A 16,361-nucleotide genomic window follows, 5' to 3' on the forward strand; every position below is an offset into this window, starting at 1 on the left:
CCAAACGAGTCATATGTGATGGTAGGGCATATACTCGAGCAGAATGGTCTGTGGAGGGGGTACGAAGGGAACTAAGGCGGATTGCCGTTCTTGCGTCTTAAGCCCATCAGTTTGATGGTTAGCGTGACGTTAACCCATGTGAGGTGCCCCCTCGCCTGCATATTTACGTGAATGACTAGGAAAACGAATGCATGATTGGACGTTTACATAGGTGCGGATCCCGCGGCATATCTACACACGTAAGTGCGTACGTCCCCGCGAGTACCGCTTATCCGTACCGCTTACCCATGCCTGCAACGTCGGAAGCGCCATTCACCCCTTGGGGTTTACTTAAAAAAGGTTCACTTTTTTTTATCCCACGCAAAGGTGTCCTCTTTATATTATTAAATGTGTAATAATAAAAAGGGACACGAAGGAACTGCCCCAAATGGGTTCCACCTTCTGTGTTAATTTTACGTGTGTACGGAAATGCATTATTTTAGCTTAATTTAATTTAACTTAATTTAACCTAATTTAATATAATTTATTTATTTTTTTTTTTATATGAGCTATTATTTCTCCTTCCCCCTTATTGTAGTACACAAAAAAAAGGGGAAAAAAATTCACATACGTGAGCATACATCCATGTAGACGTCTATGCAGATGCGCTATCTCATATCGCAGACGTTGGACGGGTTCCTTTTCGTTTCCAAGTTTACACAGTAAACGCTTTATTTTGCATTTTTTTTGTTAGTTTTTTTTTTTTGCTTCGACTTGTTCGCCCAGCGGAATTTCTCATTCTTTAGCCGCGTTTTCGATGGCCAACATTTTGATGGTCAATTTTTTGATGGCCAATTTATTGATAGCCAATTTTTTGATAGCCAATTTTTTGATAGCCAATTTTTTGATGGCGCTTTCTCGATTGACAATTTTTTTCTCCCTTCTTTATTGTATCTTTTTTTTTTGCGGCGAAGCTGTCAGGCGAGATACACGGACGCTGCACACACCTGCGGGGGTCCCTTTTTTAAGAAGTTAAGGATAGCCTGCCACATTTCTCATTTCACTTTTCCAAGTTTTTACTCATACAGTGCATCTCCCTTTGGGTGTGGCGAAGCTAATGGGAGCGCTTTCCCACAGGGTTCGCCTACGTACACAGCACATATACCTGGTGGTTGTTGTTTGTGCATGCAATTTTGTAACGTAAAAAAAAAAAAAAAAAAAAGTACACGCATGCATACATGAGTACATTCGTGCATACGTGCATACCTACATGCGTATGTAATAATAGAACTGCCCAAACGGGGCGGCGCCAATTTTGTGCAGGCAAGAGTTCCTACGTGGACGTGGAGGGAGAGTCTACACGTAAAAGGCGACCAGCCTTTTGGGGCCGTTAAAAAAATAATATATAAATGTGCATGTACGTGTATGCACATGTACATGTATGCGTTTTTTCCCCTCCCTCTTGAGAGAAAAGGGACGAGCGGGACGAGCGGGACGAGCCACACGTAAAAGGGAACCTCACCTTTACATGCGTGTGCATGTGTGCCTGGGGGCGTTGGTACTGGGTGCACGCGTCTAGTCGCTCCCGTCTAGTAGCACGCTTCGCCCATTTTGTGACTGACCAGGGAAGAGGGGAGAGCTAGCGAGGAGGACCAGCGAGGTGAAGAAGACGAGTGCTCACCTTGGCCCCTCCGTTCCCATTTTCTCTACCCCTCGCAAGTGACCCTTGTTGAAAACATGTCCTCAAATGGCATCAGCAACAGGTGTAGTAAAAACGGCAAAACGAATTTCAGCGTGAATGTCCTAACTAATAAGTGCTCTCCCCCAAATGGCAAACTTGACGAGGGAGATAACTGCAACTTTGAGGATGGGCGAAGAGCACATGGAGTAGACAGCTTATGCAATAGCAGCGCACCGGGGGGGTCCCTCAACGGGGGAATAATTGCACAGACAGGTGAACACAACTTGAGCAACCATAAGAATGAGTTTTTCCCCCCTCAGCATTTACAGGAAAATAATTTCATTAATATGAAGGAGGAGCGTGCAAGGCAAAAGGGGAGGTTAAATTGGGGGTACCCCTTCAAATGGAACAAAAAAGAGGGTGACCCATTTGCAGAAAAAGATAAAGCAGAAAAAGAAAAGGCGGAAAAATCAGGGGGCGTCTTTTCCAAAATGGTAAATGAATACAATTCAAATCAGGGTAAAACGCCAACCGGTAACGGCGATGTTTCGCCAAGTAACGCAGATCGGTCAAATTCCACTGTTGAGAAAATTTACCTGAACGGGTCAGGCGAAATGAAAAAAAAAAAAAAAAAAAAATCGAGCATATGCAATGTTTTAAATAGTAATGCCCAACATTGGAACAGCGTAGTGAATGGCTTAGAATGGAGAAATTTGCTGTCAAATGGGGTGGAAAAAAGTTGCCCACTTAGTGCTAACAAACATAGCGGGAAAATAACGCCCATTGGAAGCGGCGAAAATGATGTGTCCATCGAAACATCTCACAGGAAAGAACTTTCACAAGGGGGAAGGCAAACGAACGGACAGGAAGCGCCTACTCCGTTTTTCACATCCCCCATTCCAAAACCGCAGTGGAAAAGCGACAATTGTAGAGACCATCTAAATGGCCACTCCTCCATTGTCAGTCACACGCAGAATGAGGGATATCACCCATTCTACATGGGAAAGGGCAAAAATTGCGCCTTGAAAAAAAGGCTTGAAAATATATTGCTGAGCGACAGGGAGGAGGTGATATATGTGGACAGCCGAAATGGGGGTGGGCTGTGGGGGGAGAAGAAAAAGGGTGGGGGATTCCAGGGAGAGAAGGCAAAAAGGGCAAGCATAAGCGAAAGGAGTAGCGAACGAAGCAGCACAGGCAATGGCTCAGACGACGTGGCCAGCAATACCCCCAGCGGTGAATCAAACGATGGGCCGCGCTTCATGACCAGTGGAAGCATTCATCCCTTTCCTCCAAATGGCTGGAACGATCTGATGAGCAAACGCGCAAGGGGGCAAAACGATCACTCCACAAACTGCCCGGACGTTTACACCAACGGGAACATGACACATGGAGAGAGAGGCTACTCCGTTAGAAGCCATAAGGCACACCAAATTTTTATGAACCACGTAAAAAGGGACAGTCATGATAAGGCCATTTATTACGACATGAAGGATGAGAAAACATTTGGCGATTCGAATGACAGAGAGGAGAGGAACCTCACGGGGAAGGAAAGTCTCCCCGTTTATGTAAACTCATTTAACACACCACAGCATGTGGCCAAAATTGCGCCTGAATTGGGAAGAAACCATGTAGGCCAAAACGGATTCCTCCAACGCAACGATGGTGTAAAGACGACGAAGAAGGACATGAAAGGAGAGGACAACACAGATGAATGTTTGCCGAGTGTGCATACCAACGGGGGCACTTACCAGAGAACCTTTAAAGAGAATGAGAAAAACGAAATTGTGAAGGAGAAAGAAAGCAAAAGGGATGGGATGAAAGGGGATCCACATGCCTGCGTTACTTCCCTTTTGCACACCCAAAGTGGAGGGCGAGAAAATGGGTGCTTATTAAACCATTCATTTGTGAAGGAAAACACTGATGGGATGAGCCTCTTAAATGGAGCCAAGCGAGAGGGGTGTGCACCTGCTATGGAAGGAGTGGATAAGTTGGACGATGGGAGGGAGACCCCAATTGGGGGAGACCTAATTTGGTCGCGATGCCCACATCAGGGGAATGAAAACCCTCTGCGTGCCTCAAAACACCGTAGCAGCGTTAATCAAATGAATGGAACCCCACAGGGGGGGGAAGACAACGCCATGTGTCACTCTATGAGTGATGGAGCATCTGGCACAAACTGGAGGACAGCTCAGAGAAGTTCCCCTCCCCCTTCTCATCAAAAGGGTGAAGCCAGAACGGAAAAAAAACCCTTGGAAGATAAGTCCATTTTTAACTACTACGACGAGTGGATGAACCGTTTAGAGAAAGGTAAGGACCAAATGAGCAACGGGGAAGGGTGCAACCTGGGCAGCGTTTACAAAGAGGGTACACAGACGAATAAGAATGGCTGTCTAGAGTACAAACCGCAGAGTAGTCACCCAATTATGTGCCCCCCCGAAAAAATATCCCCATCAACAGTTACACCTAACGTGGGCACAGCGGGGAAGTTGCCCCACTTGGGGAAGGATGGAAAGTCACACACACCTGCTGACAGAAGAGGGTCTAAAGAAGTCGCCCAAAACGGGGACATTACAAAAAAAAAAAAACAAATTTTTGGATTCACCCCAGTGGTACATCCTTTGCTGGGGGAACAGACGAACGAGCAGAGGGGTGCCCATCACGATGTGAGCTTAACAGATGACCCTTTAAGTAGCAACCGAATGGACACCAACTGGAGAGATAAAAAGACGAGGGGAACAAACAGCAGGTGTGATCAATTCGGCTCAGAAGAACTTCCCAACGAGGAAAATAAAACCCCCCCCCAGGATAACTCTCCCTTTTTTGCAAACAAAAATGGGCCACACTGGCAGAGCGGCGTTGATGCAAAGGAGGAGTACACTTACGAAAGCGTCTCAAAATGGGAAGAGGCCAACCGAAGCGAAACAGACAATCTGTTTAAGTGGATTTATGAGGCAAGTAACCTCGAAGGGGGACTTAATTTTGGAGACCCCTACTCCATGCACGCGAGTGAACAAAGCTTGAAAAGGGGTGAAGAAATTTTAAATCGAAAAATGGCTAGCCAGCTAGCCAATGGGGTACTCCCAAATTGGCACAACAACAACTTCGTTCTGAGAGGCTCTTCTTACGGGGCCCCCCACGGGGGTGAACTTTCTGATCGGGCTCCTCTGAGTGGAGTTTTTTTCGGGGAGGAAACTTCCATTTGGGGGGGCGGCAATAAACAGGGGAGGACTGACCAGGTGATGACCAACCAGGGAAGAGACATCCGCAGTGGTGCAGATGTACACTACTTGCACAGCTCAGGCGAAAACGGGGGGGCTGTCCCCAGATCGGAAAGTAAGCATAGCTGGCGTTTGGGTGACGACGCAGCTGACGCGTATGACGCCGCTGAAGAGCCTGCGGGTGGAAGCAAAGACACGAGCGTCAACTTTTATGATGACTCAACTGTAAAGGGATATGCAGACGGACGGGAATATGCCGCTCTACAGGGGGAGGAGGACCTCCTCGGAGGAATGTCAAAACAGCAGGGAGGCGACACCTTCGACCCGAAGAACGACTACAGGTGGCAGCTGTGCCATTTAAGATACCCAGAAGGAGTGAACTTCAAGAAGGCCTTTTTCTTCACCTTCCAAAATGACCTATACATTTATGGGGCTCGCAAAAATAACTTCGTCATTTCGGATCGGGTGTTTCGAATCCGCGAGGGTGAAGTCGAAGCTGTGCGCACCAGGGGGGCCGCGCCCAAGCTGTACGTTAAGGTTTACCTTGCCGTCGAGGAGGGGGTGGTGAGCGGTGTGGGCGGCACAACTGGATGCCCCCCTTCCAACAGGAGCTGCCTGAACTTTGGCCGGATTGACCAACCGCGAAAACGCGTCTACATCTGGGGGGCCAACGAAAAGAGGCAGCTGGACCTGTACACTCTGTACCGGCTAGACTTGTGCCGCCTCGAGTGGCAGGAGATAAGAATCACCTACAACAGGCAGCTGAACGTGTGGAGAGAGGATTTCTCCCTCATCCTGGTTAAGGACTGCTTATACATGTACGGAGGAGTTGTCTTCAAGGGTGGCGAGTGGATCTGCTGTGACGAATTGTGGAGGTGCGACACGGGCAGGAGGAAGTGGGAGATGCTAGCTGTGGGGGCAGGCACCCCCGAGAAGGGCCCTACTCAGGAGGACCCTACCCAGAAGGGTACTGCTCAAACGGAGGGCCACTCATTTTGCAGCCTTCACCCAACGAAGGTGGTTAACCTTTTTGCAAGTCCGGGCGAGTCATCCTCACTGGGTAGCCACCTCAAAGAGGGGCAGACGAACGAAAGTGACAAGGCCACTTCCACACCGTGTGAGGAAAAGCAGCCCGGCAGGAGAGCAGGCCACCTTTGCGTTTTGCGCAAAAACAGGATGTACATTCACGGAGGAACCAATCTGACCGAAGAAAAATCAGATTTTTACTTTTTCGATTTGGAGAGAAAAAAATGGTTCGAGGTGGTGCCACGCGGGGAGGAAGTCCCCTCCAAGAGGTACGGCCACTGCGGAGTGGTAATAAAAAACAAGCTGTACATCTATGGGGGGTTCACAAAAACGCTCAGTGGGAACTCCCTCCACAACGATCTATTTGAATATGACTTTGTGGAGAACACCTGGAGGCAGGTCTTCACCATTGGAGATTTGATTTACCTAAAACGGTGCCTCAATGGAAAGCAGCAGGGTTGTCTCGCTTTTGTGAAGTTGCTTTTGATGAGAAGCTACTACGAGGGTGTCGCCGAAAAACCGTTTAGTAGCGCCGAACGGGTGGTAAGTGGCGCCCGCCCTGGGGACTGGACCCAAAAGGGAGGAGAAGAAAGGCTACCCAATGGGGAGACAAACAACGCCGCTAAGTCTGCCCCTCTTGAGGAAGACCCACATGGGAAGAAGCTGCATGCAAACTTCATACACATCGAAGAAACACCCCTTTACGGGGAAGCAATCATCCCGCAGAACATTTTCCGAAACAAGTGCCTCTACTTTGATGGCTCTCTGTACCTCCTCGGGGGGTGCGGGCTGAACAATCATTTAGAAAAAAGGGAGGAGAGCAACTTTTTCATTCACTATGAAAGTGTCTTTAAAATGAAAATTGGCCAACCGTATGACCGCTACTTTGCACATTACTTATCCCACGTGGATGGTTTTTTTTGGGACCTCATAGCGAAGGAGGAGATGAAGCTACACCAGTGGGTACAGCGGGGAGGGAACTTAAAAGAGGACACCGCTTCTCAGCATCTGCCAAACTCGCACAACGACTTTGATGATTTGTGGAGTCAACTGAATGGACAGAATGAGACCTGCTTACCCTCGGGAGAGGACGCGTGCCCAAAGGATGCACCGTTTGTTATTAACAAAATTGACCATATGTTGGGAAAAAATTCCACGGGGTTGCCGTCGGGGGGGGGCACACCAACAGAAGGGAAGCCGGGGTCCTCAGCACAGCCTGGAGAATCTCTGCCTGGAGGAGTACCTCCTGACGGAGCACTTCCCGACGTCGCACCGCCCAACTGCGCGGACAACTCGGGCGAGACAAACTTGGGGAACTCCCTTTCGCTCTGCCAGGGGAAAAAAATGCTCCAGCTGCTAACCTGGCTGGTCGAGCTATACCACAGTGGTGTCTGCGCGGATGAAATGGCCACCGCTAGCGCAAGAGGGCAGTGGTGTGTGTCTAACCTTTTGCTGGAAGAGAGGCCTGCTGGGGGGCGAGATGCGGACTCCGGCTCGCCTGGCTTGTTCGCGGAAGGAGGGGCAGACCAGGTTGGCACGTTTAAGGTGAGCACTTTTAAGGTAAACCCTTTTGAGGCGAACCCTTTTGAGGCGACCCCTTTTAACACTTGCGGCGAGGGGGAAAGCCGCCTACCGGAAAAGAAACAGGGGGAGCCGCGCCCCGCCGCCGACCAGGAGGCCACAAATGATTACATAGAGGACGCACAGGGGGTGAGACCCCACCGCACAGAAGAAGGTACTAAAGAAGTAGGTCTAAATGGAGAGCGTCTCCAAGAAAGTAACTTGCCGTCCGATCAGTCTGGAAAACGGGACATCCGCAGATGCAGTGCACCCCTTGACGAAGCATCGAAAGTTGACTCTCTGGAGGGTTGCCCCGTTGGAGAGCTCCCCACAGCCAGGAGTGATGCTAACCATGACGACCACAACGATGATGGTGAGAAAAAGGAAAGGAACGAAATACAGCCAAGTGGTCACTACCGAGAGGGGGGTGAAGAAGGCGTGGGGTATGTCCCCCCCGGGGAAATCCACAACGAGAATGGCCAACATGTGAGTGATGAAAAGGGTCTGCGTTTTGGCGGAGGCGGCAAAGGGGGAGAGGCAGACGAAGGAGGAGAGGCAGACGGAAGGGGAGAGGCGAACTCCTCCCCACAGCACCTCATCGGCCGCCCCCATCTCCCCACAGACCCCCCCAACAACAACCACATATACCTAAACATGGAGAAGTCCATCATCTATAATTACCTCGAACAGTTTAGCAGCCTGACCGACGACAGGTATTCTATTAAAATGAAAATCAGGAGAAACGAAATTTATAAATTGATATACACCTACACAAAGAGTGTGGAGATTCAAAACAGCGTGTGTTTTAAGATGCTGGAGGAGTTGGAAGGACAGGCTAGACAGCTGCTCGCTGAGAAGGAACATCCTACCGATGGAAAGACCCAAAGGGGAAGTGATGCACATCGATTGGGGACAACTGAAGGGGAAGAACCCAATGGATATCCCCACCTCCCATTTAGTGAAGACACCTTTGAGTCACTGCAAAATGAACACGGGCAGTTGAAAAAAAAAATGAAGTACTTCTGCGATATGGCCCATATGTACTCCATAAAAATTAACAAGCTAATTTTGTACATTCGCATTTTGGAGCAGAAGTACGAGTACGTGATGAACTGCCTGCTCAAGCTGAAGTCTGTTCTGTTCCGGGGCGCGGCGAAGCGTTTGGGGGAGCACTCCGGTGCGCTTCTTGCGGATCACTCGGGTGGGCTTATTGCAGACCATTTAGCGGCCCACTCGGGTGCGCCTCTTGCGGACCACCTGGGGAGATTCTTCGCGGAGGACACCTTCTTCGTGCATGAGCAGAATGCCAACTCGTCGAGCTGCGACTATGGGAAGCGCGCAGATGATGGTGGCCAAAATGGCGGCCAGCTCAACTTGGGGACTTACCTCTGAAGGCGCCCCTGTGAGATGATAACCCGTGAGATGATAACCCGTGAGATGATAACCCGTGAGATGATAACCCGTGAGATGATAACCTGTGAGATGATAACCCGTGAGATGATAACCTGTGAGATGATAACCTGTGAGACGTGGCTTTGTTCTCCTCAAGTGGGCTATTCATCGGCAGAGGGGCGGTCAGACAGCCGCTCAACCGGGTAACCGCTCAACCGGCAACCGCGCGAACGTTATGAAGGCACACACTTCCATGCGACAACGCCCCACGCGTGTCTTTTCCCTATGCGAGAATTGAATGTGCTCCCCATGCACACACCCCTTGTTCAAGTGCCCCATGGGAAGCCCAAAATATTCGGAGCACTCCCATTCCGGGGACCGCTACCCCCAAGGGTATCACTGATTGATGTAGAAACGAAGTGATCATTTTTTTTCACCGAGAGAATATCCCCCTTAATCAGCGCAACTGCGTTTAAAAAAAAAAAAAAAAATTCGAAAATATTTGCATCCCGCGTTGCCCCCCTTTCTCCACATTCCCGCGCGCTTAGAAGGGCGTTTTGTTCCTTGTGGGATGGGCCACATCGCCACATTTTTGTTTAACCAGAGGGGGGGGTAGCGGTTAGCAGTTATCCGTTACCGCTTAGCTGTGGGGAGGCATTTTTCTTTTTGCCCATTAGCTGAGCACCCCGCGCGTGTGCTTCGCCTTCCCAAGATATATACCCTCATTTATGCGGCTCACAAGTCGGCACGTATTTTTTTTTTCACCCACCCATCCATGAGAGTTTAAGCATATGTACATGCGTTTGCAAGACTTGCGGGCGATCTGATCCTTCCCGCTTCTCACGTCGTAACGTACAAATTAGACACTGCCCGGACTGGGGGGGAGGAAAAAAAAAAAGAATAAAAGAAAATAAAGGCACATTTTGGTGAGTAGCTTAGGTTATGCGAGACATACACATAGGCGGTGCACACAGGGGGGTACGTCCATGGGATGATAAAATGAAAGTAGAGCTAACTGCCATCTGTGAATGGGCAGGATTATACAAGTGAGGAGTGACCAACGGGTCTAAAGCTTTGACTACGCTGATGTTAAAAAGGGGAGTGAGTCTTGGGGACCACTTTACGAAAACTTCCCCTTTGAAGTGGTACGAAGTGGCATTCCGCAGCAGGGAGAGGGGGGTAGTGGTGATACGTAGCTGGGGAATTTCTTCAAATGGGTGACTTCTACAAAGGGAGATGAGAACTACTCGCGATGGGCTGACCAGATCACCTTGTTTACCCCGTCACCTCATCTCATTTATGTTGTGCTCCTTCCCCTATCCTTTTTGACGTCGAGTAGGCCGCCGTACAATCGTGCAGCCACAGCATGGGGACTTTGTGGCGCCGCCTCTGGTCCTCATTGTTTAAAAAATCTTCCAAGTTATGCTGCAATGGGGGGGAGGCAAAAGGAGGAATTTTTTACAATTTAATTATCTTTCTTTTTATTTACCCCCACTTTGGGATAACTTTGCACACAGCGTTGAATCGCCTTCTCATATGTGCCCAATTTGTAACCTGCCCGATCATCTCCAAATCGCTCTGCAGAAGGTACAGGGAAAGGAAAAAATTCAGCTCCTCCTTTTTCTGTTTCAAGAGGGGGTGAAGTGTGCACGTGTGGGTGTGCATGTACGGACAAGTGGGTACGCATATGCATTGAGGCGAGACATCCCTTGGGGGATACACCCCTTAGCAGAGCATTCTGTCTGTTACCAGCTCTGCGAAGTGTGAGCTGCACCTGGGAGTTATTTCCTGCGGCGTTAAGGGAGGGTGAACGGGGAGCAAGTCGCCATGTGGGAAGTCACAATATGAGAAACAGCGCCGAGTAGGCTACATATAGGGGGGAGTGCCTCCCTCTGCGCGCTTGCCATGCCTCGCCACTGCTCGTGGCTGCCACTCGTTTACCCAAGTTGCAAAGTTAAAGGGGGCTTTGTCCCCGCAGGCCCATTTGCTCATCCTGTTTCGGCTGCCCAAATTTTTGTAGCTCTGCGCCTTGGAAAGTCTTTTCCCGATCGGCTTCTCTTTGTACTCGTAGCAGAAGTTGTCACTGTTCACGCTGCAGGGGGGCAAAAGGTGAGAAGTGGTGATAAAATGGTGAGCAAAGGGTGGAAAAAAAAAGGGGAAGAACTGTCACGCAAAATGGGTCTTTTTCTTACGCACTCATTTTCCCCCTCGAACAGTATAAACTGCCCGGCTGGCGACTGTTCCTCCATGTCTCCCCTGGCAGTTTTATAGCTTTGAGTTAAGGAGCAGTTGCGAGGAATTATAAAACTCCTTCCACATTATTTGTCCTCCCTTTTTATCGCGCTTGTTCGGGACTGAAACGTCTACAACGGTGTGTCTCCAGTTGGTTATAATTCACCTCAACAGTTGTAAAAAAAAAAATTATTTTCCAGCTAGCCAAAATGATGGCACAAAAAAAAAAAAAAAAAAAAAAAATAGCTAAAAGGTAAGCAAATAAATTAGCAAAAAAATGGAAGCAAATATATAAATGCCCAAATGGACGAGTAGCCAACTGGACGAAGGAACAAAGTTTAACTCGCGCGGGGGGCTCCCCTACAAGGTGAAGCGGCATGCACGCTGCAGCAAATGGCCTCATAAAAATGCAAACTGGCGCAAAATGGCACACTCTGCCAAATGCCCGTTGGGTTATCCTCGCATGGCCCTATGGCAGCTCCGAGCGGCGCACAAAACGCACGCGTGTGGAAGGCGCATCCCCATGAACGGAAAAAATAATGAAGTGGACGTGTTAATTTTAAAAAATTCATCACCAATTTTGCGTTCGCCGAGTTTTCCAAGCTGGCAAATACAACGCAACACCCGCACATCCTACCGCTCACACGTTATCACAATATGAGGAGCGGCTCAGAATATGTCGGGGGCGTCCGTGAAGAGGCCCTTCTCCTTGGCGACCCAGTACTCATTGTTGAAGAGGTACATATCCCTGTCCTTATAAATGGGGTCCTTGTGCTTGTAAAACCATTTTGGCTTGTAGGAGTCTTTCTTCCCGGCGTACTTCTTCGAGTTGGCTCTTTGTTTGTTTTCAAGTCTCTGTTTTTCACTCATGGCAATTTCAATATTTCCATTTTCGTAACTCCTCTGATCGGGCCTGAATCTGCTATCCGTGCAGGCAATAGCCGCCCCCTTGGATGGATCATATTCGGGAGTTATTTCGTTCAATTCCACGGTCATATTGTTAAACCCGTAGTACAGTTCACTATGTTTCGGCCGTTTGGGTGCCTTCCACACACACACCCCGTTCAGGGCATCCACCTGATTTTCATAAAACTGCCAGTCAACGTTGCTAATAAATTCATTCAAAGTATTTCTATTAAAGTGATTAATATTTTCCGATCCATCGGCATTGAAAAAGTATGAGCCATATTCCTGTTTTTTTAAATGCTTTACATATGCTATGTTAATTTCTTGAGACCATTTTCCGTATATATAAAAAATTACATTTTTATACCGATCACATACGACTGCTCTTACTTTGTGAATTTCTTTATCAAACCATCCCTTGCGAATGTAGCTGACGATGGAGAAGTCTCCATTGTTATGGTTTCTTATGAGGATGTTCCCATGCAGCTCTACCCATAACTTGCCAAAAATGATGTTGTGGATTATCATGTTCGCTCTTTGGTACGTGTAATGTTCGTGGCCGTACTCGGGGGGGTCTACATCAGGCAAAGGGGCACTTCTCTGTGGAGTGCCTTTAGGTGGATTGGCCCCCTCACCGATGACGTGCGCACTGTGTGTATCGCTGCCCTGACTGTTCCTTTTTGTCGAGGCGCAGGTCCTCACTTCACATTCGTCCAGGTTGACCTCCCCTGAGGAAGCAAAAATATGATTCTTATCCAAAGGAGAACACTCGTTCTTTTGAGTTTGTACCCCCCCGGTTGGAGAACTCCCCCCCTTCTGGTACCGAAGGATGAGGTGACTGGACCCTGGGATGGTGACTTCGACTGACTTCCCCAAAATCTGCACATTGACGGTGATGCTGGCAAAGTTTCTCATGTACTCATTGTGGCAGTGGTATGCTGTGATAGGGGGGTGGTGCACTACCTGCTCAGATACGAAGAAGAATTTCCTGTGCGTCAGCTCATACGTTTCGCCTAACAAAGGATTGAACGGCTTAAACGTTCGACCGATGACGGAAGCGTAGGGAGATATGGTAAAGGCCGTCACGTAGGCAAGCCTACTAGTGCTTTCCACTTCTCTGGAGGCGCGCTGGAGAAGATACACGTATTGGAAATCTTCGGCCAGTCTTTGCAAAAATGAGGAGGGCTCGTTCAGGTAAATGGGCATCCCTATGCGGGATAGATCCTTCCCGATGCAGTCCTTCAACAGGGACCACATGCTAATTTTTATGTCCGTTCGGGGGCTCGGCAGTTTGGTCCTCCTCTTAATTTTGCTGTCTGTGTATATATCGATTCGGCTGAAATTTAGCGACGTTATGTTTTTTTCCGTGCACAGCTGGGTTAGGTGCAGGTCGTCCTGCACTTCGCGCGTCAAGTCGGTTTCGTCCACCTCATTGGTGTGACTATCCAATGGGGCTGCGCTCCCTTCTGTGTATGCGTCCTCCTGGTGCTCCCCCATCGGTTCGCCCCTTTCCGCTTCATTTGTTTGAACTGTTGATGGGTGGATGGGAGGCCCTTCCGGGGAAGGCGCTTCTTCTTCCTCCTGCTTCTCCCCCTCTTCGGGTGGCCCTCCACCGGGAAGCCGTTTCGCGAAGGCTCCCCCAGAGTTGGCATCCCCCCGTTGTGCCCCTCCCGGTGTATCCTTCCCCTGCACCGCGTCTCCAGAGGGCTCATTTTTCTCCCCGCAAAATGACTCATCATCACAGTCGAAAAACATGTCCTCATTTTCTTCCTCCTCACTCTCCTGATCATTTACATACAAGTTAAATTTTTCGAAGTGATTTTTCACCTTATCCTGTAAGTCATTAAAACCCTTTTTGTCTTGCGATTTCTCCAAGAAATAATTTTGCTTGGCTAGCAGTTTCAAAGATTTGTTCATACACTTCGACTGGATGTTTTCCTCCTTCAAGAGCATCTCCGTGCAGCTGATGTATTTCTCAATGACAGCGTCCATGCAGTCGATCGAGTTGGACAGTTGGTAGAGGAGAGGCCCCACTCGATCATAACTCAGTTTGTAGTTGGCCTCCAATTTGATTTTCCTCAAAATGGAATTCGCTTCATTAAGTTGCGAATTTTTTATTAAGTCTCTGGTAATCTCCTTCAAAGACACGATATTTTCCATCAGACAGAGGGTCGGGCTTTTGTCTTCAAAATCGGTGGAGCTGATGAACACTTCATCTAAGTTGATGTTTTTCATTCCCTGCGTTTTGGAAGTCCCCTCCGATTGGTCCAGGGTGACGCAGGATGAAGCTTTGTCTAGCTTTCCCGTCCGTTCTGCCCTCCCCGAGGGGTATCGACACAAGGTGGGATCCCCACTGCTATAGCTGTGCACCCCCCGCTTCTCCCCCCCTGCCGAGCTGACCGTCCGACTCTTACACAACTCATTGGTGTTCTTTATAATGTTCCATATAAACTCCGAATTCGTAGATAAGTTAAAATTGTTCACGTCTATGCACCCCTTCTTGTTGTGTCTCCCGTGCAGGTAATTCAGTTGGGCCTTTTTAAAAGAAATATACCATTTGTGTTTGTCTTCTGGGAAATCCGCCTTCAAGTAGAGGACGCCCTGCTCAGTGGTATCAATTTCAAAGTGCAGCGGGTCATCTGGGCACACTTTAATTTTGCAATGCGTCAGGCCAAAGGTCTCCTTCGTAGGGGAGAATTTATCTATGGAGTATCTTAGGATCCCATTTTCCAACACGAAGTATCTGGGCCTGTAACTGCCGATGATGTTGGTCCACTTGTTTAGCCACCCCTCGTGAATTATCCTCTTGTCTCTGTTGTAGCTGTGGGAGTGCCCTCCCCCCCCATTTTGAGCGCCGCCGCTGTGACCGCCTCGGGACTCTTCTGCGCTGTGGCTGCCCCGGGGCTCTTCCGCGCTGGTGCTCGCCAGCGAGTTCTTTCTGTCGCTGAACAGCTTCAGGTTCAGGTACTTCCCGCCCAGCATGGTGCTGTGGATGGGCCGTGCGGGGGTGCACTGCGTTTGGCTCGTCACTTCGCCGAGACTCCACTTTGCAACTTCGCTACTTCGTTGCTTCTCCACTTCACCCCTCCCCCCCCTCGGACCTTCCCTCACACTTTGCCAGCGGCACTCACGCGCATCACTCGAAAGGAGCTGCGTGCAGCCAGCCGTTCAGCGGGTCCCCACTAGAGCAACAATATTTCGGGAAATAGAAAAAATCATATGCCTCCCTTTTGCTTCCAGCGAATGGGTAAGCGGCCCCTCATCGAGTTGCGCGTGGGGAGCTATGGCTTGGGGGGGTCAACAGTTTCCCCTTGATCAGCCGCGTGATAGGAGGCGTAGCCAGGGGAGCAATCGGCTGCCTAATCAGCTGCGTAGCCAGAGGGGCAATCGGCTTCCTAATCAGCGGCGTACTCAGCTGCCTAACCAGCGGTACAAAAGCGAAGCCGCGGGGACAACGTGCACATGTAAAAGGCGTGAAAACAAAATTGGGCATGAAAAAAGTGAAGCAACAAAGTGGGATGCGAAACTGCGGAAGAGTAACTCCTAGGCCGGTCCCTTTCTGCAATCTGCTTTGGAGCTCATCGGGAGAAGAAATGTGAACTGAAGGGAGGAGGAAGATCAGCGGGGGGAAGGCGGGGAGTCGAAAAAAGGGGCCAGGAAAAATTGCCCACATATGCGCAGTATACACGCGGGCGAAAATAGAAAAAAAAAAAAAAAAAACTCAAACAAACAAGCAAACAAGCAAGCAAGCAAGCAAGCAAACAAACCAACAAACCAACAAACCAACAAACGTAAACACACAGAGTGACCGGTGAGTGAAAAAAACAATCGCGAACGGAACAACCCTTTTTTTTGTCACTACTTTTAAAATGCCAGCATGGAAGCAATTCCTTTGGAGGCCCGCAAGTGTAACTTCAAGGAAATTGGCCCAGGCGAGGCGATGCAAAGTGAGGCAAAACGTACAGGGAAGAACTCGAATTGGGGGCGTGGGACGCGGTGGGGTGCTGCACAACGGATGAAGGGGAAACCCCACCCCGCAGGGGCGACGCGGCAGCAGCTAATGTGAAAGGCGGCCTTCCCCGGGAAGCCGAACGGGAGCTCGAAGGGGGCCCAGTTTGCGCGTTGTTCAAAAAAGGAAAAAAAAATGATTTTTCTTGGCTTTGTTTCGCTTTGCTTGGCGTGGCGCTCTTTTCCAAGCCATCGAGTTCATCCCACGCGTAGTGGACCATCGGCGGGTCTTCTTAACCGGCCCTATTGAACGGCGTGCCCCGTGTTGCAACTTAAAAATGGCCCCTTCCCATCACCGCGTCCGTCACCACGGAAACTGCAAAGGGGAAGAACCCCCCCTTTGCCGCAACCTTTTGCCA

General features: G+C 49.4%; 3 protein-coding genes across 3 annotated transcripts, besides 8 other annotated features; 1 reads left to right on the forward strand and 2 right to left on the reverse strand.

Moving 5' to 3' along the window:
* The first annotated feature begins 727 nt into the window (after positions 1-727).
* Positions 728-750: a microsatellite.
* A 316-nt stretch (positions 751-1,066) lies between these two features.
* Positions 1,067-1,115: a microsatellite.
* Positions 1,116-1,716: 601 nt separating this feature from the next.
* PVX_092185 (hypothetical protein, conserved) lies at positions 1,717-8,856 on the forward strand (the record flags this gene model as incomplete). Its single annotated transcript, XM_001615380.1, has 1 exon — positions 1,717-8,856. The coding sequence occupies one exon, from the start codon at positions 1,717-1,719 to the stop codon at positions 8,854-8,856; it is 7,140 nt and encodes a 2,379-aa protein (XP_001615430.1).
* Positions 7,553-7,578: a microsatellite.
* A 616-nt stretch (positions 8,857-9,472) lies between the features above and the next one.
* Positions 9,473-9,524: a microsatellite.
* Positions 9,525-9,917: 393 nt separating this feature from the next.
* Positions 9,918-9,953: a microsatellite.
* A 196-nt stretch (positions 9,954-10,149) lies between these two features.
* Positions 10,150-11,105, reverse strand: PVX_092190 (hypothetical protein; the record flags this gene model as incomplete). Its single annotated transcript, XM_001615381.1, has 5 exons — positions 10,150-10,281; positions 10,411-10,434; positions 10,606-10,644; positions 10,798-10,948; positions 11,053-11,105. 5 exons carry the CDS (start codon positions 11,103-11,105, stop codon positions 10,150-10,152), a joined length of 399 nt encoding a protein of 132 aa, XP_001615431.1.
* Positions 11,106-11,757: 652 nt separating this feature from the next.
* PVX_092195 (oxysterol-binding protein/PH domain containing protein) lies at positions 11,758-14,976 on the reverse strand (the record flags this gene model as incomplete). The annotated part of the gene is made up of 1 exon (XM_001615382.1): positions 11,758-14,976. One exon carries the CDS (start codon positions 14,974-14,976, stop codon positions 11,758-11,760), a length of 3,219 nt encoding a protein of 1,072 aa, XP_001615432.1.
* Positions 11,768-11,812: a microsatellite.
* Positions 13,007-13,068: a microsatellite.
* Positions 14,667-14,687: a microsatellite.
* Positions 14,977-16,361: the final 1,385 nt, after the last annotated feature.

Source organism: Plasmodium vivax, chromosome 9 (assembly GCF_000002415.2).
Source record: "Plasmodium vivax chromosome 9, whole genome shotgun sequence".
Taxonomy (NCBI): Eukaryota; Apicomplexa; class Aconoidasida; order Haemosporida; family Plasmodiidae; genus Plasmodium; species Plasmodium vivax.